Source organism: Cordyceps militaris (genome assembly GCF_000225605.1).
Source record: "Cordyceps militaris CM01 unplaced genomic scaffold CCM_S00001, whole genome shotgun sequence".
Lineage (NCBI taxonomy): Eukaryota > Fungi > Ascomycota > Sordariomycetes > Hypocreales > Cordycipitaceae > Cordyceps > Cordyceps militaris.
The window spans coordinates 2542610-2568490 of NW_006271969.1; the positions used below are offsets into that span (position 1 = coordinate 2542610).

General features: G+C 56.3%; 14 protein-coding genes across 14 annotated transcripts; 8 read left to right on the forward strand and 6 right to left on the reverse strand.

Annotated features, from left to right (window-relative positions):
• Nucleotides 1–448: 448 nt before the first annotated feature.
• Nucleotides 449–708, forward strand: CCM_00796 (uncharacterized protein; the record flags this gene model as incomplete). Its single annotated transcript, XM_006665955.1, has 2 exons — nucleotides 449–548; nucleotides 623–708. The coding sequence occupies 2 exons, from the start codon at nucleotides 449–451 to the stop codon at nucleotides 706–708; spliced, it is 186 nt and encodes a 61-aa protein (XP_006666018.1).
• A 206-nt stretch (nucleotides 709–914) lies between these two features.
• CCM_00797 (uncharacterized protein) lies at nucleotides 915–2278 on the forward strand (the record flags this gene model as incomplete). Its single annotated transcript, XM_006665956.1, has 3 exons — nucleotides 915–1095; nucleotides 1199–1370; nucleotides 1441–2278. 3 exons carry the CDS (start codon nucleotides 915–917, stop codon nucleotides 2276–2278), a joined length of 1191 nt encoding a protein of 396 aa, XP_006666019.1.
• Nucleotides 2279–2764: 486 nt separating this feature from the next.
• On the reverse strand, nucleotides 2765–4261 carry CCM_00798 (Amidase; the record flags this gene model as incomplete). Its single annotated transcript, XM_006665957.1, has 1 exon — nucleotides 2765–4261. The coding sequence occupies one exon, from the start codon at nucleotides 4259–4261 to the stop codon at nucleotides 2765–2767; it is 1497 nt and encodes a 498-aa protein (XP_006666020.1).
• Nucleotides 4262–6346: 2085 nt separating this feature from the next.
• On the reverse strand, nucleotides 6347–6880 carry CCM_00799 (uncharacterized protein; the record flags this gene model as incomplete). Its single annotated transcript, XM_006665958.1, has 2 exons — nucleotides 6347–6766; nucleotides 6854–6880. 2 exons carry the CDS (start codon nucleotides 6878–6880, stop codon nucleotides 6347–6349), a joined length of 447 nt encoding a protein of 148 aa, XP_006666021.1.
• A 1012-nt stretch (nucleotides 6881–7892) lies between these two features.
• On the forward strand, nucleotides 7893–9423 carry CCM_00800 (amino acid transporter, putative; the record flags this gene model as incomplete). The annotated part of the gene is made up of 2 exons (XM_006665959.1): nucleotides 7893–8062; nucleotides 8121–9423. 2 exons carry the CDS (start codon nucleotides 7893–7895, stop codon nucleotides 9421–9423), a joined length of 1473 nt encoding a protein of 490 aa, XP_006666022.1.
• A 334-nt stretch (nucleotides 9424–9757) lies between these two features.
• CCM_00801 (Hsp40 co-chaperone Jid1, putative) lies at nucleotides 9758–10567 on the reverse strand (the record flags this gene model as incomplete). Its single annotated transcript, XM_006665960.1, has 1 exon — nucleotides 9758–10567. The coding sequence occupies one exon, from the start codon at nucleotides 10565–10567 to the stop codon at nucleotides 9758–9760; it is 810 nt and encodes a 269-aa protein (XP_006666023.1).
• An 834-nt stretch (nucleotides 10568–11401) lies between these two features.
• Nucleotides 11402–12019, forward strand: CCM_00802 (NADPH-dependent FMN reductase; the record flags this gene model as incomplete). The annotated part of the gene is made up of 1 exon (XM_006665961.1): nucleotides 11402–12019. The coding sequence occupies one exon, from the start codon at nucleotides 11402–11404 to the stop codon at nucleotides 12017–12019; it is 618 nt and encodes a 205-aa protein (XP_006666024.1).
• Nucleotides 12020–12262: 243 nt separating this feature from the next.
• CCM_00803 (transcriptional repressor involved in the control of multidrug resistance) lies at nucleotides 12263–13975 on the forward strand (the record flags this gene model as incomplete). The annotated part of the gene is made up of 1 exon (XM_006665962.1): nucleotides 12263–13975. One exon carries the CDS (start codon nucleotides 12263–12265, stop codon nucleotides 13973–13975), a length of 1713 nt encoding a protein of 570 aa, XP_006666025.1.
• A 439-nt stretch (nucleotides 13976–14414) lies between these two features.
• CCM_00804 (uncharacterized protein) lies at nucleotides 14415–15230 on the forward strand (the record flags this gene model as incomplete). The annotated part of the gene is made up of 1 exon (XM_006665963.1): nucleotides 14415–15230. The coding sequence occupies one exon, from the start codon at nucleotides 14415–14417 to the stop codon at nucleotides 15228–15230; it is 816 nt and encodes a 271-aa protein (XP_006666026.1).
• Nucleotides 15231–15575: 345 nt separating this feature from the next.
• CCM_00805 (uncharacterized protein) lies at nucleotides 15576–16923 on the reverse strand (the record flags this gene model as incomplete). The annotated part of the gene is made up of 3 exons (XM_006665964.1): nucleotides 15576–15721; nucleotides 15794–15899; nucleotides 15952–16923. The coding sequence occupies 3 exons, from the start codon at nucleotides 16921–16923 to the stop codon at nucleotides 15576–15578; spliced, it is 1224 nt and encodes a 407-aa protein (XP_006666027.1).
• Nucleotides 16924–17390: 467 nt separating this feature from the next.
• On the forward strand, nucleotides 17391–17753 carry CCM_00806 (splicing factor, putative; the record flags this gene model as incomplete). The annotated part of the gene is made up of 3 exons (XM_006665965.1): nucleotides 17391–17399; nucleotides 17446–17652; nucleotides 17709–17753. The coding sequence occupies 3 exons, from the start codon at nucleotides 17391–17393 to the stop codon at nucleotides 17751–17753; spliced, it is 261 nt and encodes an 86-aa protein (XP_006666028.1).
• A 217-nt stretch (nucleotides 17754–17970) lies between these two features.
• On the reverse strand, nucleotides 17971–18989 carry CCM_00807 (MAGE protein; the record flags this gene model as incomplete). Its single annotated transcript, XM_006665966.1, has 2 exons — nucleotides 17971–18629; nucleotides 18692–18989. 2 exons carry the CDS (start codon nucleotides 18987–18989, stop codon nucleotides 17971–17973), a joined length of 957 nt encoding a protein of 318 aa, XP_006666029.1.
• Nucleotides 18990–19827: 838 nt separating this feature from the next.
• On the forward strand, nucleotides 19828–22552 carry CCM_00808 (uncharacterized protein; the record flags this gene model as incomplete). The annotated part of the gene is made up of 3 exons (XM_006665967.1): nucleotides 19828–20638; nucleotides 20691–20968; nucleotides 21026–22552. The coding sequence occupies 3 exons, from the start codon at nucleotides 19828–19830 to the stop codon at nucleotides 22550–22552; spliced, it is 2616 nt and encodes an 871-aa protein (XP_006666030.1).
• Nucleotides 22553–23048: 496 nt separating this feature from the next.
• On the reverse strand, nucleotides 23049–24929 carry CCM_00809 (elongation factor 1-alpha; the record flags this gene model as incomplete). Its single annotated transcript, XM_006665968.1, has 5 exons — nucleotides 23049–24302; nucleotides 24576–24638; nucleotides 24742–24769; nucleotides 24824–24868; nucleotides 24925–24929. 5 exons carry the CDS (start codon nucleotides 24927–24929, stop codon nucleotides 23049–23051), a joined length of 1395 nt encoding a protein of 464 aa, XP_006666031.1.
• Nucleotides 24930–25881: the final 952 nt, after the last annotated feature.

Below are 25881 nucleotides of genomic sequence, written 5' to 3' on the forward strand. Positions count from 1 at the left end.
GGACCTGGGGTTCAACAACTTGTCCCGCTAGCCAGTCTCCTCCCCTGCTAGTCCGCCTCAGTAGTCAAGCAGACCGCTCCGTCTGAGACAGTGTGCTCGGATTGTGGAAGAGAATATAGGCTATCAGTTTCGGCTTGACCTATTCGTAGCCTGTACCTTTTGTCGTCAACTGAATCAACTGGTCCAACATATTGGTCTCGCAGAGACAGATCTGGGCTGCACCTGCAGGCTGCTGGGGTGACTCCATCCGTCTTTCAACATGGCACCACAAAAAAAGACAAAAAGTTAATATACCAGTTAACTATGGGATCATCATAAAGACCCAGCGAGTTGGTCAAGTCCAGGGGGCAGGAGAAGCAAAACTGCCGTGCGTGGCGTCAAGACAAACGCCTCCGCCCCCCTTCCCCTCCCTCCCCCCCTGCCCGGCATTTGGTGCATTCGGTGCGCCATGACACCACCTCACGACATGGCGAGCATCGACACGCGCCCGCAAGATACAACACAGACCTCTTTTGCAACGGGCCCATCGTTTTACCCTGAATCACCAAGTATACGAATGTATAACTAGAAGATGCGCCGCCCGCCGCCCGCCCCTCCCCTCTTCCAAGCCCTGTCAAGCTAGGCCCTCCGATCTCCCGTCTGCTTTTCGCCATCCAACCTGTTCTTACACAAAACCAATTAAATCTTCAACTTGGTTACGTGGAATAATGTCCGTGGCCGTCATCGCCGGACAGAGCCTCGACACCTGATTTTTGCTCTTTGTCCTTGCTTTGGGCTGGTCCTTGTTTTGCCCTGGCCTCCGGGCTGCTACCCGACGGATAAAAGAAAAACGACGACGATCAACGAGCAAACGGAAAAATAACGAAAAAACGACTTGCGAGGCTGCGCGCCGCAAGCAACACACACACGACACCATGGGGATGACGCCGTTTCAGTTGGAGGCGTGGATCGAGTTTGCGATTGGCATCGTCATCCTGTTCTCGCGCATCGTGTACCGGACGAAGCAGGTAGGACGCAACTGGGCCGGCGACGACTACTTTGCCGTGGCGGCGGCTCTGTTTCTGGCGGGCGAGACGGCGATGCTACACGTAATAGGTGAGCAACAACCCATACATCCACGGCGCGACTACTCCCGGACAAGGTGAACTTGTTCAGTGCAACGGCCAAGAGGACTAACCTGGACCACCCCCGACCACAGGACTCTGGGGATCGATTGTGGGCATGACCGACGAAAAGGCTCTCCTGCTCAGTGAAGAAGAAAAGGCAACTATTGCCAAGGGCGCCAAGGCCGACATTGCAGGCTGGTGCCTCTACATTACCCTGATTTGGTGCCTCAAGGCGTGTATGCTCTTCTTCTACCGTCGACTTACGTGAGTCTGCTGTGCCGCGCGCCCCCCCTCGACAGACAAACATCAGGTTGCTAACAGCGCATGTGTGCAGCCTCGACACCTTCCAGAAGCGCCTGGTTCTGGTGGCCGGCGTGGCCTGGATATGCTCATACGTGGCCACGATTGGCGTCGTGCTGCTGCGCTGCCTTCCCTTTCACCGCAACTGGCAGGTCTACCCCTACCCGGGCGACGAGTGCGGCACGCCCAACCAAATATTCCTGACCCTCGTCATCACCAACGTCTCGACCGACCTGCTCATCCTCTACATCCCACTGCCCCTGCTCTGGGTTGTCAAGATTCCCCTGGGAAAGTACGCAAGCCCCCTTCAACACCCACGGGTTCCCCCAACGCTAACAACCACCACCTCCATCAGAAAAATCATCTACTGCCTCTGGCTCACAACCGGCATCTTCGTCGTCGTAGCAAGCCTTCTCCGCTGCGTCCTCTCCATCCGGTACGCCAACGAGGTCGACGTGTCCACCATCTGGGCCATCCGCGAGACCTTTGTCGGCATCATCTGCGTCAACGCGCCCATTCTCGGACCCTGGCTCGTGCGAAAGGGCAGCCTCTGGGCCCAGAGCATCTCCTCGTCGCGCAACTCGTCCAAGAACAACGACCACAACGGCGGCCTGCCCACCATCATCACCATTGGCCAGCGCAGCATGCGCCTCGGACGGCTGAAAAAGGATGGCAAGGCCGAAGGTCGCGCCGGCGCCACCATCGGCTGGACGACCATCAACGACAGCGACGAGTGCATCGGCGCGCCGCTCGCCAGCGGCGCCGGCGCCGGCCCAACAACGGCCAACGCCAAGGGCGATGCGAAGACGAAACAGACGGCCGTGGCCTCGATGGCAACTTCATCAACGACGGCGGTCAGCGACTTGGTCTAGAGCGTCGGCCCTGATCGACTTCCTTCGACTATTTTTGGCGTTTTTTTCTTTCTTTCTGCGATTATATCCCCTGTTTTTTGGATGCCGCAATCTCTTTTACCGATTTCAACTTGAGCGATTTTTTTTTTGGGATTTACAGTCAGCGTTTGGGAATTCAACAGCACCACAGCACTGAGATGCATCATTGGACACGATGCCTCTGGCGAATTGATCTTTTTTAGGAACACTATTATACCACATTTTGACGTATACTTTCCTACTATATACGAGTTTATTGAGTTTTATATGCAATACTACCACATTCACAGACCACACATTGGCTCGAGCGAGAGCAAGGCAGAAATCATGGAAAGAGCGCTATAAACCTCTAATTCTTTCGTGCTATCATCAATGTAATTCATAACATAATTCATAAAATAAATTCATAACGGAAGTCATAACGGAATTCGTAAAATCGGGGCCATCATGATCATCATGCACCTGTATTCAGACGAATAATTTGGGTGGTGGAAGGCGGCCCAGGATCTTCTCAATGGCCAGACCCAAGCTCAGCAGGCGGACGTCGCTGCCGAGTGGCCCGTCAATCTCGATGCCCACGGGCAGCCCACTTCGCGTCAAGCCAGCTGGGATGCTCAGCCCGGGGATACCGGCGTCGCTGCCGGGCGAGGTGAAGCTGATGTAGGTGCCAAACGTGTCCTGCGGCGGGCCGCCGTTGATGGAGACGGTGCCGGAGCCATTGGTGTAGTCAATGGGTGTAGCGGGCAGAGGCGTCGTGGGAAATAGAATCGCGGACACGTTGGCGCTGACAAAGTAATCCGCGTACAGGCGTTTCAGGGCTGGACGGTGGATTGTGATGGCGTCATTGTAGGCACCGCCAAAGGCGTCGTCCGTCACCAGCTTGAACAGTTTCTGGACGTCAGGGCTAGCAATGCGTTGAGCAATATCGTCAATGGTGACGTTGTTTATGCCCGAGGCCTTGAGATAGGCAGGAATGTCAGTTCGGGGTTCGTGGAGCGCAAGAGGTAGAGAGATTTTGTTGTCGAGGGTGATGAGGTCGGGAATGTCAGCATCTACCAGAACGGCACCGGCCTGCTCGAGCAGCTGGCGCGCTTTCAACACGACTTGCTCTAGATTCTTGTCCAGTCCGGTCCAGAGCACACGTGGAACGCCCAGGCGGACACCGGCCAGATTAGCCGCCTCGGGGCGAGGCTGGCCGGCAATGATGGAATCGAGGAGCGTCACGTCGGCGACAGACCGGCCCATTGTGCCGACGGTGTCGCGGGTGTGACTAATGGGCAGGACGGCGTCGTCGTCGACATAGCGGCGCTCTGGGCCGCCGTCGCCAAGGGAGGGGCGAAAGCCGACAATGCCAGTGAGCGCTGCCGGGATGCGGACTGAGCCACCCGTGTCCGTGCCCAAGCCGCAGGGGACCACATGGGACGAAATGGCGGCGGCGGTGCCGCCAGACGAGCCGCCCGGAATCATGTTTGCCGCGTACGGATTGTGCACGGGCAGGGCAAACGGGGCGAAATTCGTGCTGGTGATGCCAAACGCGAGCTCGTGCATGTTGGCCTTGCCAATGACGATGGCGCCGGCGGTGATGAGCTTGCGCAGGCTCGGCGCCGTGTTGTTGGGTCTCGCGTACTGCAGCGCCGGCGTGCCGCCCGTGGTGGCAACGCCCTCCAAATTGATATTGTCTTTGGCGACAATGGCGAGCCCGGCAAGAGGCGGCAGCGCGGCACCGCAGGAGATGGCCACGTCGACCTTGTCGGCGGCCTCGAGAGCCTGTTGGCGAAGCAGCGTGACAAAGGCATTGAGCGAGGCACCGCGCTGGGCCTGCTCCAGGACGGTGGTGATGTAGCGACGGGCAGAGATGCGTTTCTCGCGAATGGCCGCGACGGTCTCGTCGGCCGACCAGTTCAGGATGGTGCGAGCGTCATCGCCGCCGCGACGGACTTGTACTTGTGCAGCAGCTGGCGCCATGGGTACGGGGCGGGATGTGGTATCACGGCACGGTGGTGAGGCTTGTCTTGTAATAAGCAGCTTTTTTTAAAACCGCGCATGGAAATGTCTCTGAGAGGAACGAGGCTGAGGATCGAGCAGAAGAGGGGGAAAGCCCCTCGACACCGAGATTCCGTCAGACTCCGACCCATGATTGCTGCGTTGGCAGTGCAGAAGCGCGGCATTCCGTCAGGGACCCTCCCGACTGCATCTTTTAGCTTGAAGCCGGTGGCCGGTTTCTGCAACAAACCCGCAGGGTAAGAAACTAGGCCCGGCACTTGGCAGGATTATGGCGCAGACCACCGTCGCATAATTAGGTATCCTGCCGACTCTTCGGTGAGGGCGGGACAGTAGCTTCTGGGCGGTGGTGTGCGAGTTGGTCCGGAGAATTTGTAATAATCGCCAGAGATGGGCAGAGCCTCAGGTGAGCATTGGCTTCAGCTCGACAGAAGGAGGGGTATAATGAGGGGTCGTTTCGGTTTTATCAAGCGTCTGAGATGGAAGTGAGACGAGTAGCAGCTCGAGTTGACGGTCAGAGGCTGTTGGCAAAGAGTTTGGATGAATCTGGAGCTTGGTGCCGGACGGCATGAGATGATGGCCATCTTCAGCAAACGAACTATGAGATGCTAGTGCGAGGTTTGATGGCTGCACCCAGAGTCAGGATGGATCAATCTTCGAGGATGGATGCCCCACCAATTTTTTTGCTGGGCGACAGGCCGCGCTTTTTGGATAGACATGCATCAAGTGACTAATTATTTCCTTATTAATCGCTGTCATTCAACATTAAACATTAAACATTAAACAAGGCCCTTGTGCATGGCTTTTGAAGGTGCCTTGATAATGCAGGTTTAGGGTTCTTACAGTGGCCAGCTGGTAGTTACTTGCAAGCGCCATCTCGGGGTAACTGACCCATCATTGCATCGTCGCCGTAAGTCGCGATTTAAACGAAAAGAAACTCGGTCTGAATTTGGCCCTATTTCTCGTTTGCTGTTACGTGTTGGACTTTTTATCACGACATGACCACGTTTACTTGCAACCGATGTCTCGTCGCCATCTTGACTTTAAGGACAGGCCCGTTCCCAAGTCAGGAGCAGCGCGGAGAGTAATATCTTGAAGTCTGTCTTTCTTATTCTGATTGTATTTCCAGTTTTTCCAGATATTTCTTCTTCTCTTTCGACATCTCAACAGCCTATGGGTGATGAGGGTCCCAACGGCTGAGTCAGCCAGTGGTGATGCTGCAAACGATGCCTCATTTGTTGTTCGTATAAGGCAATATCGTTTGATTATACATGGAATTATTGTCCATCGCTGATTCTCATTTCATACGCTATAAGAATTTTTGAATATCATTTGCCGAACCTGGTGGTGTTGTTTAAGTTCTATTTTAAAGCCATCCCTTTGCATGCCTTTCGCTCTCTGCCGAGGCTGCACGGGGTAGATGCTAAATGAGGAAAGATGCGGAGAGAACAAGGGGGCCAAGGACGGCAAAACAGGGATTGAAATGTTGAAATGAGACTATTTCTGGGGAGAATAGGTTGTAGTAGATTACGAATAAGCTGTTTGGTAATGCATTGAGCGATTCAGTCGCGTGCATCTCAAGATGGAGTGGCCCGAATGCTACCTACTAATAGTAGTTAAAATGGATTCTTTTGGGGCGTTTACGGTACTGTTCCGCATTCGGAGGCCGGCGGTGCCGTGTTACGTGTGGAGAAGCATAATTTTTCATTTGCGAGACGAGAGGAGGCGAGTGGTCGGTAGGGGTATCTTGGCTCAAAAAGCAGCGGAAACACTTTGAAAAGCTTTTTTTTCTTTTGTTTTTTTTTCCATTTAAAAGGCCAAGGCATCGTCAATCCAAATCTCCCTAATCATTTGCAACCAGTACTCCGTACAGGAGGCAGCAATGCAATGGGTGGGGATAGAAAAAACAGCGCGGCGCAGGGCCTGGAGCGGGGGCGGGGGCAACTAATGCACTCAGCGGGAAGACAAGGTTAACTTTTTCCTTTTCTTCTGGTGCTTGATACCCGCAGCGCGACCAGAGGTGATGATGTGTTGCTTTCGATACCTGGGCTATTCACTTTGGTGAGTGTAGTAGTGTAGTTGAATGATGCACGTCACGTCACGCCATGTGGTTGTGCCGGCAATCAAGAGCGCGCGCTCGCGCGGATAAAACGATGCAAGCCAAGCAACCAAGCCGGCCCCTGCAGTGTGCAGTGGACAGACCAAACCTCGCAGGTGCCCGTGTGTGGCAGCTGGCGGCTCGCAGCTGGCGAGGCGACAGAAGGAAGTGTGGATTCCTGCCAGAGTGGCGCCACCCGCGTTCGGCGTGTTGGCGGCGCCCAAGTCTCGGAGTAGTGGGCGCTGTGAATCAATCAAGGACTGTGGCTTGCAGAGGCTGCAGTGGCTGGGGGGCCGCGCTGGGTGCAGCAGTAGCCCGTCCTGAGATTCCGGGGGCGTACACAACCTTATCCTAGCCAAGCTACTACCTACCTAGGTAGGTAGGTACCTCTTCTTTAATTTTTCATTCTTCTAGTCTTTTTTTTTTCTTGTTCCGCGGCTCCCGTTCCGATCGCTCACTTTGTGGCTGACTTTTTTCTTGGTCATTCCCGATGCCATCGCCGCAAACAAATCGCCGAGTACAGAGTAATCGACAACTACACGACAATTTTGCCGGGCCTCCACGACATGCTCCGATGACGGACGCTTTGCTTTGCCATGATAAAACAAGAATACTATTACAATCCCCAGACAACTCAACTGCCAGCCAGTCAATGGATTCGCCAGGGCCCAGACGTGCCCTCTCTTGACGGGGTCTGGCTCCACGTATCCACGACTCTTGTTTATCCACTGCTAACAAGTTGGTGGATCGAGAACTGGGCATTCCAAAGTCCTTCTCGCCTTGAACCTATTGCGGTGCGCGCGGGTTACTTTTTTTTTTTTTTCTTTTTTTCCTTAGTAGCCTAATAAACCCCCAACATCGATCCTTTGAGTTTAGTTTCTCGTGGCAATTGTCTGATTTTGTTTCGTCTCGCCTCGTTTCCTTCGACCGCCCAACCCATTTGCCATCCCACATCGTCACCTCCTGCAACGGTCGAGCTTTCAACAGGTACCTTGTACCATCCCCATCCCATCCTCTTTCATCTTGGAATAAAACTCTCTTTGCTCCTCCCCCACATCTGGCCTCTTCGTCTTTGCACTCTTCTTCCTAGCTGGCTTGTCCGTCTTCTGCGCCGTCACCTCTTTCTCCTCGACAGGCGCTTTAAGTCATTGTCCGCGCTATACAAGCGAATATAGTCCATCTATAGACTTTTCCATTGCGGGGAATTCGTCATTACCTCAAACGACTCAATATCCTTCCCTCCCCCCTGCGCCACTCACACACCTCGACGTCAAATCCCTGAGCCTCTCGCACGCCTCGTCGCCTCGCCCTGTTCGCGTCAGCAGAATCCCCAGCTAAGTAAACCACTAGTTTCCCGCCCGTCCTCGCTTCCTCTTACATAAAAGCCCTCGACTACCCCAGCTTTTTCCCATTGTCTTGCTCTCTTCCCCGTTTCTCTCCATAACACCTTCCCCACGCTCTGTTTTGGTCCATCCGCAACCTTGCAAATTCTTAGCCATGGACGCTCAAAGACAAGACATTGGCCCGGCCGCGTCTCAAGCCGATGGCCCGGCCCCCGAGCACAAAGGCAAGACCGACATCGAGGCTGCTCCTCGCTCACCCAACCATAGCATGGACGACGCCTCCAGCGACGCTGCCCTCATCAACTTCAAGTCCCTGTCTTGGTGGTAAGCTTCCCCGTCGATCCTCCATTCTGCTCGCCCGCACCTGCTAATGTCCTCCAAGGAAAGGTGGTATTATCCTCATCGCCGAAACCGTCTCGCTCGGAATTCTGTCCCTCCCCTCTGTCGTCGCCACCCTCGGCCTCGCACCCGGCATCGTTCTCATTCTCGTCATGAGCTTTCTCTCCACATACTCGGGTCTCATGCTCGGCGAGTTCCAAAAAGAGTACCCCTTTGTCGAAAACTTTGGCGATGCCGTCGAGGTCATTGGCCGAACCATGGGCTCCGTTGGCCTCTTTGGTTACAACATCACCTTTGCCCGCATCTTCCAGGAGGTCTTTGGCTGGGCACAGGTCATCTTCCAAGTCTTCGTCATGGGTGCCCATCTCCTCACCTGGACCATTTGCCTCAACGCCCTCTCCGACCACGCTGCCTGCACCATAGTTTGGGCCGTCGTCGGTCTGGCCGTCTTCTGGGTCCTCAACCTCCCCCGTACCCTCCGACACACCAGCTGGATGTCCATGGCCTCGTGCATATCAATCACCGTTGCCACCCTCATGACAGTCGGCGATGTCGCCAGCAGTAAGCCTATCGGTGCCACCACTTTCCAGGTCAGCAGAGAGATTGGCTTCACATCGGCCTTCTTGGCTGTTACCAACATTGCCGTCGCCTTTTCCAGCCACTCTTGCTTCTTTGGTGTCATTGGCGAGTTTGAGAAGCCCGAGGACTGGCCCAAGGCTCTCGCCCTCCTCCAGATTGTCGACACCTCCCTGTACCTCATTGCTGCCATTGTCATCTACTACTACATCGGCCCTGGTGTGCCCTCCCCCGCTCTCTCTGCCGCTGGCTCCGACACGATGCGCAAGGCTATCTGGGGTGTTGCTATTCCCACCATTGTCATCGCCGGCGTCATTTACGGCCACGTCGCTGGCAAGTACGTCTTTAACCGCATGTTTAAGAACAGCAAGCATCTTGTCCGCCGCACTTTTGTCTCCATTCTCGGTTGGTCCGGCATGACTCTTGCCATGTGGGCCATTGCTCTCATCATTGCCGAGTCCATTCCCGTTTTCAACTCGTTGCTCGGCATCCTTGCCGCCCTCTTCGTCTCGTGGTTCTCGTACGGCCTTCCCGGCATCTTTTGGCTGTGGATGCGCAAGGGCTCCTGGTTCAGCACCCGCGCCCGCACCTTTGCATTTGTCGCCAACGTCTTGCTCGTCGTCACCGGCACCATGCTCTGTGTCCTTGGTCTCTGGGCTTCCGTCGAGGCCATTGCCAACGAAAAGGGTACTAAGCCCTGGTCTTGCGCCAACAATGCCCCCAAGTCCTTTGACGAGATAGTTAGGGGGGCCGCAAACGAGTCACTATAGACCCCCTTCTTTGTGCTTTTTCTTTCTTGTTCTTGTATTTTCCAAGGGTATTTGAAAATGGGTTTTGCATGAGAAACGACGACATGCGTACAACGCACCCATCACGTGGTTGCAAGCTTGGAATTGGTGCCTTTTATATTGATATCAAACAGCGATAACTGCACATTTATTAATATGGCTAAATGCCCATGAGTATCAATTATTTCTCTAAATTTCATGTCCGCCCTGCGCCCTACATGTCATGAATGACTGCGCCTAAATGTCAAATGGTAGACCCTCCCCAACCAGCCGTTGATGACACTGGCCCAAGTCTTCAAGTGTTTGCGCTACCTCTCTAGTGCCGGCAAATATTCTGCTCCCAGTCTTCATCCAGCGGCACAACCCCCCCCTCGACCTGCTCCCGGCATCTTCGCTCCGCCCCATGTCGGCGGCACAAGAAGGCGAGGATGCGCTCGTCCTTGGACCGCCCGCTCACGAGGTGCTGCGCGCCGTACAGCGCCCGCACCACGTCGCCGTCGACCAGCTGCATCCGTTGCGTCTGCTCCCGCCACGCGGCCCGGCGCACGCGCTCGCACGAGACGACGGCGTACCCAAACGCCAGCGCCAGCGCGAGAATGGCAAACACGTGGTTGGACATGTAGATGGGTGTCTGCCGCATCGGCGACGGAGCGGGAGGGTCGGTGTCGTCGGGGCGGGGCCGCCGCCGGCTCCAGTCCGCGCGGGGGCGCCGCCGGTCCTCTGCGCCGACGGGGCCACCCATCCACCCCAGCTTGTACAGGTCGTAGCGCCGGCGCTGCGCCGGGTTGCTGAGCAGCTCGTGCGCCGCGACCACGAGATGGTAGCGGTGCAGCAGCGTCTGCGCGTCGAGCTCGGTGTGGTGGTGGTGGTGGTGGTGATGGCGCATGTCCGGGTGGTACACCTTGACGAGGCGGTTGAAGCTGCTCTTGTCGTACGGCTGGCCGGTCGCCGCCATGTTGAGCACCTGGTACGGCGTCGGCCGCGCATCGGCCGGCCAGACGATGCGCGACGGCGTGTCCGGGCTCGTCTGGCCAGAGCTGGCATACCGCCGCTTGCTGTTGTGGCCGCCTCGGTGGTGAGGAGCAAAGAGTCGGTGAGACTTGCGGACGGCTTGGGAAAAGTGCATGGCTTCCCTCTGTAGTCCTAGCTGTGCTGGAAATTGATGGAGAAGGAGAGAGAGAGACGTTGCAGCATGTGGGAGCTGGACAGGGTCGGTATACAAGTGCGGTCAACGGTGAGAACCCGTGTAGCCATCGCGTGATGCCCGTTGATGCACTTTGAGCCCGTTTCTCATTGTTGCATTCCGCGCGCGGATGGTTCTCACACATCCTGTGCTAATACTTGCGCGTTTCGCTTTTTTGAATCTCACGCATACTTGCTCACTCGTCCACGGCGGGCGCCTATCTGCGGGGGCAACCCGCAGCCGAAATTCCAAGGTGGCCATTGGCACCCGCAACCCCGCAAGATATTGAGATGATCGAAAAAGAAGTCTCCACTGGAAAACAGATACTGTGGCTGGAATCTCGTTGCTAGAGACGTCAAGATCGCCGCCCGCCGTATCGGACAAGTTGCATGGGGGTCGACACGACTGCAAACCCACCAACGGCGCATCTTCTACCTTCGGCTATTACACTTGTTGCAATATCTAGTTCATTGAGATTGCAAGCTTACTCTAGTCTAGTGAAGTGTGTGGCTTTCTACCAGAGTCGAACTTGGGAATCGCTTCCCGCAACTTCCGCATGACTTGCACGGATCTTCCGCACTATCCGCAATATTCGCAATAGCAGCAACTCGTGTAAGTCGATTGTGCAAAACAAGATCTATAAGAAGGCAAGTCGGCGCAGCCATTTCCAGGCAAAATCCTCACTGTTGCCAGTCTGATTCTTGTCTCTTGCCATTGGACAATCCGCCCCTCACTACCAGTCAGGCCAACGTCCCTTTCATCTTCTACCCAGTCACAATGCCAGCCAACATCCGCAACATCGGCATCGTCACCTGCAGCACGCGCTCGACGCGCGTCAACCCCTACATCACGCAGCACATCCACGCTCTCCTCGCCGCCATGGTGCACGACGTGCCTGGTCTGCAAGACGCCACGCTCAGCATCATCGACCTGGAAGCGCAGGGCCTGCCGCTCTTCGACGAGCCCGCGGTCCCGGCCGGGCTGCCCGCCGCCGACCCGACGCCGCACTACCAGCAGGCGCACACGCGGCGGTGGTCGGCCGTCGTCGGCGCCCACGACGCCTTTGTCTTTGTCACGCCGCAGTACAACTGGAGCGTGCCGGCCAGCCTCAAGAACGCGCTCGACTACCTGTACCACGAGTGGGCTGGCAAGCCCGCTGCCGTCGTCGCGTACGGCAGCCGCGGTGGCGGCCGGGCGGCCGCGCACCTGCAGCAGATCCTGACGGGCCTCAAGATACAAGTCGCTGCCACGGTGGTGCCCCTCGTCGTGATCATGGGCGATGTGGACGAGTGTCTGGCCCAGGGCGCGCTCAGCCAGGATGTGCTGCAGCGGTGGGCGAGCGCCGACGTGCCGGAGACATTGCGGTCGGCGGCGGAGGAGATGGGGGCCCAGTAGCGATTGCGTAGGGACTGTACAAAAGACAATTTAATTTTCAACTTGGAAATAGTCGCCAGGCTCTCAAGCTTTGGTAGTTTGTTGTTGCGGTAGCGATGTGTGGGAGCAGTTCATTACATCTTGTAGCTGTTGACAACACCAGGCTAGACTCGAAAGCGAGAAAAAAAAAATGCAAGACAGTTGCCAGTCCAAAGCTTTCCCTCGAGCATCAACATCATCATTTTAAACACCTTTCATATCGCCATGCCAAAGCGAAGACAAGTTAACCGACCGCAGCCCAATGCCCAGCACCGGCAGCGCGTCTACGCCGCCTGTCGCGATTGCCGTCGTCGAAGACGCAAATGCGACGGAAGCCAGCCTTGCGGCCCGTGCCAGGCCTACGGCTACGCGTGCACATACGATGCCGCCGAGACCTGTCCGGCGCAGTCCTCCCCGGCCCCTCCACCGCCTGTCCGTTCCCGCCACCCGCCGGAAACGGCGCAGCGTCGCGTGACCGCCGCCGAGCCGCCGCTCATCGTCAGCCGAGCGAGGGGACGCCTGCTCAACGCCACCAGCGCCGTTGCGCTGCCTCACATCGTCGGACAGGCGCTTTCCATGGCGCCGCCGCCGCGTCTGCACTCGTACGCGTGGAACCTCGGCATCCGGCCGGAGCAGCGGCCAGAGGAGGATGACGCCAGCGGCGGCGCTGCTGCATCGGCGTCGTCGCTGTCCGACTACCTGACCCTGGCCGAGTGCCAGACGCTGTGCGACGTCTACTTTGACGCTGTCCATCCGCTCTTTGCCTTTTTTCCTTCTCGCGGGGCCTTTATGCGCCGGCTGACGCAGGGCTGGGGGGCCGGTGGCGACGACAGCCGCCGGCAGCAGCCCAACTGGACCGCCGTGGTCGCGCTCGTCGCCGCGCTCGGCTCGCTTTTCGGGCCCGTGTCCGAGTCGCACCCGCGCGAGGGCGACGTGAAGCACCTCGGGCTGGCCATTCTCGACCGGGCGCTGTCGAGCCCCGTCGCGGCCGTCGACATGGACGCCGTCGCGGGGTGGCTCCTGCGCGCGCTCTACACGCGCCTCACCACGCGCCCGGCCGTTTCCTGCCTGGCGAGCCACACGGCCATGCACCTGGCCGAGATGATGGGCCTGCACAGGGACGTGCGAGGTGACGACGACGACGCCGCCGCGTTGAACGTGGCGGCGTGGAGTGACGACGAGGAGCAGCAGCGCGAGTCCCGCCGCCGCCACATTTGCGTCGCGCGCTTCCTCAACCTGCTGCTCGCGGCCGAGTACGGCTTGTCGAGCGTGTCGCTGCGCCACGCCCGGTACGTGGCGCCCGCACCCGTCCCCGGCGCGCAGATTGACGTCCTGCACGCCATGAGCGCCGTGCTCGACGCCGCCGAGGCGCGCGACGCCGCGGGCCTCGACTCGGACGACTTTGCCGCCCTGTTCCGGAGTCTGGAGGACATGCCGCGCAGCGATGCCACGGTGGCGCTGTTTGCCGCCGACGTATGTCTCTGCCTGCTGCGGCGGTTCACGGCGTCTGCGCGGAGGCCCGGGCCGCAAGCCGTCGTCGCCAGCGCCGTCGCCGTCCTGCAGCGGGCGCTCGACGACGACGGCATCCCCGCGCTGCTGGCGGCGGGCCGGACCTGGTGGAACATGCTGAGCGTGCCGTTTCAGACCGTGTGCGTGTGCGTGGCGGCCGACGACGCGGGCATGCTGGCGCTGCTGCCGCCGGCCATGGCGCTGCTCCGCCGCATCGCCGACACCTTTGGCTCGCACATGGCCGCCGAGGCGCTCGACACGGCGCGGCAGGTTATCACGGCCGCGAGGGGTCTTTCCGACGCCAAGCTGGCCCTAAAGGACGCCGCGCTCGCCCACGCCTTGCCAGCCGAGGACATTGACTGGGCGAGCTTTGATGCGGGATTCGACATGGGCGGTGACTGGCCGCCCGTTGTAGACTGGTTCCTCTAATTACTTGGAGGCCGCTTCAGTCTGCCCCGTCAGAAATTTTATGTCGAGAATACACTAAATGGATAGAGAGTCACTATGGTTCATGCTATTCGCTGCAATAATAGGTCTGGTGTACGTGCTGCAAGTTGCCGGAAACACCACCGGCATGGTAGTGATAGTAGACGAGCATGTCTTGCAGGCGGGTTGCATTTGCCCAAAAAAGGCAACGTAATTATGGCTAGTTAGCACAGTAAGAAATGCCCTAGAAGCGAGCCATCCATATCATAGATTTTGGTTGCCGTAAGCCGGTAGCGTCATCCATCGCCATGTATAAAGGTACCCCGCCCACTGTGCATCGTCAGCTTCAGTCTCAATGAGCTGTATACTTGTCCATGACCTCATCGGGCTATCCGGCGAACATTTGCAGTCTAGAAAACCTCGCCTCAGCTGTGCAGTCAAAATGACGCAGTACGACGACATTGGTGCCAAGTACGAGCAGGTGAATGAGCAGTTCTACAAGCTGCTCGAGGGCCGGCTGATGCAAAACGCCCTCGTCCCCGAGCTGCGCAAGAAGCCCAAGCAACAACTGCTCGAGTTCGCCGCCGGCAGCGGCTTCTACACGTCGCGCGTCCTCGCATGGAGCCCGGGGGCCACCATCACTTCCATGGACATTTCCCAGGCCATGCTCGACATCAACGCCGCCAGCAACGCAGAAGCCGTGGCCGCGGGTCGGCTGCGCCTCCTCGCCGCCGCTGACGGGGCCCGGCCGCAGTCCTACGGGCCGCCCGACGGCGGCGACTGCTTCGACGGCGCCTTTGGCGGCTGGTTCCTCAACTACGCCGACAGCCGCGCCGCGCTGCGCCGCATGTTTGACAACATTGCGCTCAACGTCAAGCCGGGCGGCTTCTTCGTCGGCGTCGTGCCGTACCCGACCGAGGACCTCGAGGCCCGGGGCCGCGCGTGCCGGGCCCCGCCGCTGCGCCACATCTATCCGTTTCTCGACTTTACGCGGCCGCTGGAGGACGGCTCGGGCTGGTGGTTCACGTGCAATGTCGACGAGACACTCAACTTTGAGTGTGCGCATCACCGCAAGTCGGTATATGACGAGGTGGCCAAGGAGGCGGGCTTTACCGACATTGAGTGGTTGCCGGCGAATCTGCCGCGCGAGGACTTTGTCCCGCCGGGTGTCGTGCTGCGAAATGAGTTTTCGCCAGAGGTGTACAAGGCGTACACGGATATTGGGATTCTCGCAGTAATCAAGGTTTACAAGAAATAGTCCGACGAACGGGGGGTCGCTTCTGAAGGTGCGGATCCGCTACAAACAGATCACATCACTCTGACTTGACTAGAACGTGATTCGTGCTTGTACTCGTTGTACTTACTGTTTGTACTGCGACCGGCGGACATTGATTGTCAGGAGCGTGCCGCACGTGGCCAATGTCCCGGAGGCGCCGCTGAGGAGGCGGTAGCAGTGGGGGGAAATGGTGTCCAGGAACTTGGTCGCGTCAGATGAGATGTGGGCAGACGTCGAGTTTTAGCTTGATTCGAGAGAGCTCCATTGTAGTAAGAAAATCCAATGTTTTGGGTATATTTGTGCAAGTTATCAGTACACGTTCTGTTTCTATCCGAACGATATTGTCGACTGGAGCAGCTCAATCTTGAGCGTAGGATTCTCCCTTTCCAGAGTCGGTCCAACTACCTCCGAGAGGAGCATGGCAGTCGACCCAGCATCCTCCGAGCCGGTACCGTGTACCTCCTGTATATGCGCTGAGAGTCTTTCCGAAGCGCACCGCTGCGAGCAGTACACTGTAGCCCGCTTGTCGCCAAAGCATTGCTTACACAGCACGGCCTGTGTCGCATCGTCCGTCATTTCCGTGTCCTCCTCTGAGAGCTGGACACACTGGTTTCCGGCACTGCAGTCATGCTGCTTTCCAATGTGCTCTCCCTGTTGGACGTTAGTCTGACGAGCTGCTTTATACCGGGCAAGAGATGCTTACCTGTCCATTCTCATAGCAATCCTCTGAGCAGTAGACTGTCAGTTTACCGCTCCCGCCCATTTGCACAATAGTTTGGCAAAGAGAGCATGAAAAAATGTCGTCTGGAGAAACTGTGCGCTGGCATACTGCACACGTCGGTAGGTTGTAGAGCACTGAATTAGCCTGAGCTTCGCGGAGGAGTGCCTTAGACTCCTTCCTCTTCTGCTCAAAGGCCGTCTTTGCTCTGCGCAACTCATTCAGACGACTGGCATGTGTATCTCTTTGCGGTTGCGTGCTCCTGCTGCGGTGATGATCTTCAACAATGCGACCAACAATTTGCTCCAACGTCAAAGTACTCGAGGCTTGGTATTCGTCTAAATAGGGCTGAGCGTGCTCAAAGACACAGCCTCCCATACCGTCTTTAAAAATTTCGTCAATGTAGAGCTTCTTGAGCTCATCAGGTCTGTCTTTGAGCGTGGACACCTTTTCAACAAAGTCATCAACTTTTTCTGACCAATTTTCTGGCTGGCCGACGCCTTGCCACATCATGGCGACGAGCTCTTCACGACTGCGGTCCGGATCCCCTAGCATTCCTCTCATTTCTTCAAGTGACGTGTTATGCTCGGCAACTTCGAGAAAGTCTGGGTGCCTCCGTAGGACCCAGCGGTACCATGCCTCTTTCTCGGACTCAATGTGCGCCTCGATAGCCTGGAGGCTACCGTTGTTGTCCTTGGCGTCCGTAAAGAGATCATCCAGCTCCTGCAGAAACGCCCGTCGTTGTGAGAACCACTCCTTCTCCTGGCTTTCGCTATACCGTTTCCTCATGCGATCGAGGATCTTGCCGTAGCAGTCCTTGCACTCGGTAACATGCTTCTTGCCGCAGCCCTGCACACAGGTACTCTTGAGCTTGCCCACATCCAAGCTACAGAGACTTCGTTGGCTACGAGCGGCGTTCAGCTCAGACCAGTGTTCTGGCAGCACTTGACTAGCCATGATCAATTGGTCCCGCTGATTTCGCGCTCTGCCGGTTGTTCGGTTTGAGATTCGAGATGGCGCCGTAGATGAAACACGATTTTAGGCGGTGCCGCGACGTGGCGGCCAGCTTGACAGCCAGCAATAAGTAGATTTTCTGGGATAAAAACGATGGTGATACCTCATTCGAGTTTCATCATGATAATTTTCAAGTTGGTTCCTCACTCGTCGTTGTGCAAGATGGGCCTTTGGTGACAAACGAACACGAAAGATGAACAGCGCGATTACCGAACATCAACCGACATCAGCAAGCCCCACCATCACCAGCCTTTCTTTACGCCTGGCGGTTCTACGAGAAAGAGCTTCACATCTGTCCTACATTTCCGCTTCAACCCAACTGTTGTGTGTTTGAAAGTGTGCTGCAATATAGCCTCCCTCGATTGATTACACCCTTGCCGAAATCCGACACCCCGAAATACCTTGTCATCATGGTCAGTGTATACATATTGTCGCATCTTTGCGCGCCGGCTAACATCATACCAGGCGGACAAACTTCGTACCCAGCAAGAACTCGAACGTCTCCAAGCCAAATTCATTGGCACGGGCCATGCCGATACGACGAGCTGGGAGTGGCGAACGAACATCCAACGCGACACATACTCTTCTATCGCCGGCCATCGCCCGCTCCTGTCGTACATTGCCCTGGCCGAGAATGAACCGCTGACGAAAACGAGGGCGAAGATGATTCGGGTATGCGCCTTGCTGATTATGTTTATCCTTGGGCACTGGAAACTAATATGGTACAGAAAATGCTGCAACCCGCCGGTCCTCCGCCAGCGCGCGAAGATTAAATACAATCAGTACAACGATCGGAATCAATGATGTCCGTCGAATATTATAGCAAACGGCATATCGAGGCGTATTTCAGTTTATTCCGCGGCGTTTGGGGCACATTATACCATTGGTTCATAAGTTCAAGTTATTGCAGGCAATAGCAGGCTCAACGTAATTGAGTAGGTCGCCCTGCGTCACAGGTGCACTATACATTCATATCTTTTTCGCGAAATATTACATGACAGTATCTCCGTCAGCATCTTCAGCCCCGGCTTCTTGGACTTGCTTGATTCCCAGACTGGACCGCAGCTTCTTCTCAAGGTCATCGCTTGGCCCTCCGTATACTTCTCGCACAAATCCCATCACGCCATCTAGGCCAATCTCCTCTCGTCCGCGAGGCCCTACGTGCCACGTCACTATCTCATCACCTTCATGCCCTACTGGTGGCCGGTTTACATTGCGTACCACGTAGCCCTGTCGCTCCATGCGCTTGAGGGTCAGTTCCGTCTTTTCGCTGGCGACGTTCTTGTCGGCGTTGAGTCGCTGGAGATGTCGCTTCAGCTTTGGGTCGCTGAGCTCATTGGCGCTTAGCCATATCAGCGATACCACCATGGTGTAAAAGGCAAGGTATATGGCTTCGTCTTCGACGGTCGGGATTCTGGATGGCGGTACGATGGCGGCGGAGCGGTACGCAGCGGGCAGGACCGAGGTGAGAATGTAGGCGCCAGAACCGGTCTTGGGCTGGGCATTCGACCTCATGGCATGACGCTTCTCTTGCAGCGTCATTTTTTCGCGAACAGGCAGCTCCCTAAGCTCCATTCCCCAGATAGTTCGCAATTGTTTCTGCGCCAAGGCGAATATTTTCCTGAAAGCTCTGCCCTGGTTTCCAAGGACTATTGCAGTCTGTTAGATTTGTAGATAGTTTTCATTGAAAACGTCCCCGTGGATGACTGACCTCGTTCTTTGATTCCATCACGCCGTATGGGTGTGCGCGAGAACTCGCAGGATAGGGCATAGCGGACCAGCTTCTTCGCTAGCTGCTCGTCTCCGGCGCGACTCGGGTCCTCGTTTTCGCTCGCTTCATCTCCAGTTTCCGCCTCTGCTGCAGAGCCAGTGCCGTTGTCCCGTTGGAGGTGCGTGCTGTTCCCCTCGGTTTCGTCCTCGTCCACCTGGACTTTGTTAGCCGTGGCTGGTTGGATGGCGCAACCTGTATGGATCCGTACCTGTCGAGCTCGGCGCCTTGATGGAGGCATTATTTAGCTATGTTGTAAATGTTGTATGTGGTTTAATTGGGCGAAATGGGGTGCTTGCTGAAGGGTCTTGGCAGCACTGTGGCTTGGGATGGTTGCGTGTGTATCGAGACTCTTGGAGGGGCGTAAAGTGCACCGCGTCCGCTCGCGTCTTGATGGAGTGCGCACTTATTACTTTCGGCTGGCGCGCCGTTGTGAGATAGAGCGACTGGCCAGCCCAACACATACAAAGAAAATGCAGTTAATCAGTGGATGCGATTTATTGACACTACGTATTATTATTTACGAATTATTTGCATCACGAATTGAAACTAGCCATGCCAACTCTGGATCTGCAACGACGACGCAAGTAGGCACGGTACGTACCTTAGACGCGGCTTATCGATATCGGCGACAAATTTAGCTGCGACGTACCCCTGTAACATGGCATTCGCAACAACTTTTACTCGTCAACGACCAGCTTTACAGATGTGCGCCAGCCGCAGGTAATATCTATCCGATGTTGTCTCGGTCAGCTCAGCTGCGGCGCATTGCGGCCGCGCGACCACTGGCGCCGACACGATGGAGGTGTGCAGGTCTCGCCAGAACTTTTGTTGCTACTACTACTGCTCGACGGGCTCGACGGAGCGACACATCACACAAGCTGTATTCACCACAGCAGGTAAACGAGCTGATACGCGGGCCTTCCTCTGGTAAATTCAATCATGACAGCCATACATCAAGCATCCCAGGCAAGGAAGTGGATCATGCGCAGGCTTCTAGTCAAGTGGAAAACCAAGTCGAATCCCGGGACACCGTCGAAGCCAATAACAGCAAATCGAGAACGACCGAACATGCCGAAATGCCCGATATTGAAAATTACGAGCCAACAGATGCTGAGCTTGCCGACGTACTAGCATCAGCAGGTGCTGCTCTCGGCGACGAAGGGCTGTCCACAGAGGAGGCTGAAGTAGCAGACATGGACGCGCAGCACAACAACGCAGCCCACGGCGAATACGATACCTTGGCTGCAGAAGACGATATTCTTTTCGAAACTTCCCCTGGAGAATCGCTTCGTAGGAGCCGTCCCTTCAATCACGAACTTCTCACACATCAACATCTCGGTGTATCAGCGCTCGGTCGTCCTGTCGAAGCCCTAATAATCAAGAACCCCAATCGAATGCGGCGCTCGAGGAAGCAAATACCAGTAATTGAACCTGAAGTCACAAACGCTGAACCTTCTGCCGAGCTGAAGTGGACCGACTACGTTGCGAACCCGGACGAGGAACAGGACCCGGTACTCGAAGCCTGGGACAACATTGACGAGATGCGACCAGCCGAGACAAAGACGATATCTGCCCATGAATATCACAGATTAGTAGGGTCACTCGTCGACGGCTTTACGCAGGGGCAGCTCACCAGCTACATTACCATGAAGCACGCGCAAGAACTTGAAGCGCAAGAGGCACAGGAGTCACAAATGCACCCCTGGATTCAAAAGCAGACGCCTTGGCAAGCAGGCTATCGAATTGAGCTGGAAAGCAAAAAACCAAAATTCGTCTGCTCGGCCGCCATTATTGACAAAATTTGGAAGCTCGAGGTGCAAGAGCAAGTCGAGTCCCTGGGGCGTGCATTAGTATGGGTTCAACCTGTTACCTTTCGACTGCTCACAGGTAAAGAACTAGGCTCAATCTTCTCCAAGCTGCAGCTAACAGATTTCTGCAGGACATGGGCGACCTGTGCTTGAAGCCATTCAGCGTGAAATGCTGAACCCCGGAAACAACGAGAGGCTTGCCGCCAAATCTGAAGAGTCCCGGATTGGCATATACGCCCCCAAAGCAGCCATCCCTCCCATAATAGCACGATTGAATAGCCTTGCGCAGGCAGTCACGTCTACTAAAATCCCGACAAAGGACATAAAGAAGGAGAACTTGACACAATTTACACTCGATAGCCTCGCAAGCATCACGAATACTATCATAGAAAAGAGTGGCAGTGGAGATGTAAGTGGACGACCAAAAGAGCAGCGTTCCAATCTTTTATGCTAACCCTTCCTCTAGCACTTGACAGTTCACTGGATCGCCGACCACGACAGACCAAAGCCAACAAACGCGGCCGCGGATGCAAGCATTACGCCGGAAGGGCCTGCAGATATCGTTTGGCGTCTTCTCATGGCTGCCCAAAGTGCCCCCGAAGCCGAAGCCGACCTTTCTTCCAAGATGATTACACGCGCAGGGCGAGGCAAGAAACCAAAGGGTGCTGTATACATCGATCACCACCGGGACGACCGCAGCAGGTCATGGCGGGACAAGCTCAGGCCGTGGACGCGCTACACCGACGTCGTGGCCAAGACGGAGGAGAACAGCCCTTTGCCACCGTTGCAACTCTCAACTCGAGTCATGCTTGAGGAGCTGCCATCATCGCCAGCCTCAGAGGCGCTCAGTGTGTCCGAGGTGACATTCGCCACGTTTGGTCATCTTCTACACCCCAAAGACGCCGCCAAGGTACCAGGCAAGAAGAACGCCACCGCGAGCCGCCGCATCCTGTCGCCCGTGATTCCACACCCCGCCGCGCTCACCACGCTCTCCGCCGGCGACCAGCCTGTCACGCAGTCCACCGCCATCGTCCTGCACTTTGCTCCCGATCCGACGACGGAGCAGCACGCCGGCAGCGCCACCACCGAGGATGCCACGCCGCTCCCGCGTGTGCGGCTCACCCTCCCTGTCGACGAGACCACAGACCTCTCCAACTTTGACGTGCCGCCCAGCTCAACCCTGCACGCCGTGGCCGCGCAGCGCGTGCAGGACCTGCTCCTGCCCGGCGAGAGCGTCGACGTGCGCCTGACCCGGCAGCGGCTCATCGCCCTCGACACCGCCCACCAGCCAGCCATGCGACGCTTCCTGGCCGCGTCCGAGTTTAACCTGCTCGAGGGGCGGCTGCGCACGCCCAGCCGCGTCGCCCTCTCCTTGCCCGGCGGAGGCGCGGAGGCGGCGTTGTACCTCTTCATGGGTCTCGAGGTGCGCCAGGCGGTCGAGACGCGCCTCGGCCGGCACCACACCATCCGCTACGAGAGCGTGGAGGCCGGGCAGCACGGCGGCCAGCGCCAGGAGCTCTCCCTGCACCGGGCGGTGCCGCCAGCGACCGCCGCCGACGGCGCCAAGGAAGGCGACGACGGCTTCCTGCAGCTCGTCGAGGACGTCGCCGCCGGTCACGTCTTCTCGTGGAACGACGGCGCGGCCCTGATGCAGCGCCGCTCGAGCGAGACGTTTACAATGGACATGCTCGAGGACGCAGCGCTCGACGACGAGCCCCTGCTTCTTGAGCCAGAGGCAGAGGAGACGGAGCAGCCGCGGGATGACGCGACCGGGTCGAGGGAGGAGAGCGTGGTAGCAGAGCACGTGGAGGAGGTGCCCGCAGAGCCCGGCGCTCAGGAGACGGCTGCCTCAGAAAGCGAGCGGCTGACCAAGGAAACGGCCGACTCGGAAGAGAGTTCTCTCGGTGGAGAAGCGACGGCGAGCGAGTCTGCCTCGACTTTGTCGGCTGCGGCGGAGGAGCCACCACCTTCATCATCGGACGACAAACTGTAAACTGTACAATAATATAGAGACCTGTACCACCACCACTTCCACGTTGTTGTATATTAGAATATGTATTATTAGGACATGTACGTCTTGATGAGGCTGGAGTAAGTAGTTCGACAGAAGATCATCAGCGCCAAGATCACAGTTGAGCGTTGATACTTCCTAATAGCACCACCGCAAGTGCCAAGGCCAAGTGTTACGGGTTCCACGCAGGCCGTATTTGTGAGGTTTCATACGTGAGCGCGCATTGCATTTCAATCGAGTCACGTTAATGGAAAAGAAAAGATTATTTCAGAATCACTTCTTGACTTTGTATTTAGCTTTCATTTTTCTTCATCACATAACGCATTATGAGAAACCCTCGGCAAAGAAAATCCTTAATCTGGCCCTCTCACAATTGAGTCTCGGCTCTACAAGCCAAGCAGTCTTGAGTAGCAAAAGTTTTCATCCCAGTCATCGAAGTGCGGTCATAAAACCAGGGGGGGCAGCAAGGTTAAATTGCTTATTTCTTGCCGACAGCCTTGGCAGCAGACTTGGTGACCTTGCCGGTGGCGACGGCCTTCTCGACAGCCTTGATGACACCGACAGCGACGGTCTGACGCATGTCACGGACGGCGAAACGGCCCAGAGGGGGGTACTCGCTGAAAGTCTCAACGCACAGGGGCTTGGAAGGAACCATCTTGACCAGGGCGGAGTCACCAGACTTGATGAACTTGGGGTTGGTCTCAGTGACCTTGTTGGTACGGCGATCGATCTTCTCAAGAATCTCGGAGAACTTGCAGGCGATGTGAGCAGTGTGGCAGTCAAGAACGGGGGCGTAACCGTTGGAAATCTGGCCAGGGTGGTTGATGACAATGACCTGGGCGTTGAAGGAAGCAGCGCCGGCGGGGGGGTCGTTCTTGGAGTCACCAGCGACGTTACCACGACGGATTTCCTTGACGGAAACGTTCTTCACGTTGAAGCCGACGTTGTCACCGGGAACACCCTGAGCCAGCTGCTCGTGGTGCATCTCGACGGACTTGACTTCAGTGCTGACCATGGAGGGGGCAAAGGTGACGACCATGCCGGGCTTGATGATACCAGTCTCGACACGGCCGACAGGCACAGTTCCGATACCACCGATCTTGTAAACATCCTGGAGGGGAAGGCGGAGGGGCTTGTTGGTGGGACGCTCTGGGGGCTCAATGGCGTCGATGGCCTGCAGGAGGGTCTTGCCAGTGACGGTCTTGCCGGTAGCCTTGGACGTCTTGGTCCAGCCGGTGTACCAGGGCATGTTCTCGGTGGGCAGAACCATGTTGTCGCCGTGGAAACCGGAGATGGGGACGAAGGGGACAGTGTCGGGGTTGAAGCCGACCTTCTTGATGAAGCTGGAGGTCTCCTTGACAATTTCCTGGAGACGGGTCTCAGACCACTTGGCGGTGTCCATCTTGTTGACGGCAACAATGAGCTGCTTGACACCGAGGGTGTTGGCAAGCAGAGCGTGCTCACGAGTCTGGCCATCCTTGGAGATACCAGCCTCGAACTCACCAGTACCGGCAGCGATGATGAGGATAGCGCAATCGGCCTGAGAAGTACCAGTAATCATGTTCTTGATGAAATCACGGTGACCGGGAGCGTCAATGACGGTGACCTGGTACTTCTTGGTCTCGAACTTCCAGAGGGCGATATCAATGGTGATACCACGCTCACGCTCGGCCTTGAGCTTGTCAAGAACCCAGGCATACTTGAAGGAGCCCTTTCCGAGTTCGGTGGCTTCCTATAGACGAGGTGGTTAGCAAATAATTCACATCCGACCCGAATAAAGGTTTTTGTTGCTCAATAAGCAAAAGAATGAGGGGCAAGCCTGAGCCTGCGACAGGTGGCGGGGTATTCCTGAGTAGCCCCACTGAAGTGATAAGGCACTCTGAAAATTTTGCCGCAGCAAGGAGGGGTAATGGCTGCCAAAGTAACGGGACAACCGCTGAGCAAAGTCGCAGAGCAAGTCGGAGGAGGGAAAGAAGGGTAGATAAATGCTGGATACTATGCTTACCTTCTCGAACTTCTCGATGGTACGCTCGTCAATTCCACCGCACTTGTAGATCAAGTGACCAGTCTATTTGCGAGTTAGCTGTGTGAACTGTATGTGACCGTTGAGGACCGGGTGAGGCATTCTGATCCGGCGCCGTAGCGATGCTCGACTGATAGGCTAAACTTACGGTGGTAGACTTGCCAGAATCGACGTGGCTGCGACATAGTCAGTATTTATGGTTCGTCGAATGTGAAGTCGTTGAGACGCACCCGATAACGACAACGTTGATGTGGAGGAGCTTCTCGTCGTCCTTGCTGCAGAGATTGTTAGCATATTTGCGGGTAGGATGAGGTTAATGGATATGACATACCCCATTTTGAAGGTGTTTGTTATTGAATGCGAGTGATTCTTTTATGAGGTCCTTTCGGAAATCTGAAGGCCGTCATGTTAGCAAACAACGCAGTCCTCTATGAGATGTCCGAGCCATATTCGAAGCTATCAACAGCTTGGGAGGCGTAGGTAAGTGAAGACATACATGAATTCGCAGATCGGATGCTTGAACCGGGTATGCGAGACAAGGAGCAAAAGAGAAAAATTTCACAAAGCTGGTGGTGGGAGGAGGAGTTTAAAAAGGTCTGGCGGGGGAGGGGTGGAGTGGGAGAAAAAAAACCTGGCTGGTGCACGCTGGCGCGGGGCAACGAAGAGTGGCGGCAGGCCAGGTGGTCCACTAGCCCTAACAAGTGGGAGGTCTGTTTTGTTTTCCTGCTGCGGCAGCAAATAAGGTGAGGCACAAAAAAATTCTGCTTCTCACTTTTCCTTCACTCGCAGCATTTCCACTTATTTTTAGAGGGGCTCACCAATTAGGAGGCTGCTCCTCGGAGGTTTGGGCCCATCGCAGGGCAGCAAGGCACCAAGCGGATCATCAAAGTGAAGTGAATAAGACGATGGCGGATTGAGTCAACCGGTGAATGATTTTTTGCTCGTTTCTTGGCTGTTTTCAGAGTCTGCGTGGCTGTAGATACCCCCAAACTGTGCTGCTTCTGCTGCCTTACCCCTCCATGCCCCTCCTTACGTATCTTGCTGTGGCGCAGAGATTTCACGGGCTGCACAGGCCACCATTACGTCTCATGGGCAGGCAGGCAAGTAGGGTACATTGTACATCAGAGCCGCCAGCTCTCCCAGTCGCGCAGCAGTAATATCCATTACCATTTATTAATACCCGCTGTTGGACGGGGTGCGCGCTTCTGCGCATCAATACATTCGAACCAATTGAGAGGGGCTGGTTGGGTTGCGACGAGCGCTGAGATCTTTGGCCTCTTGTCTTGTC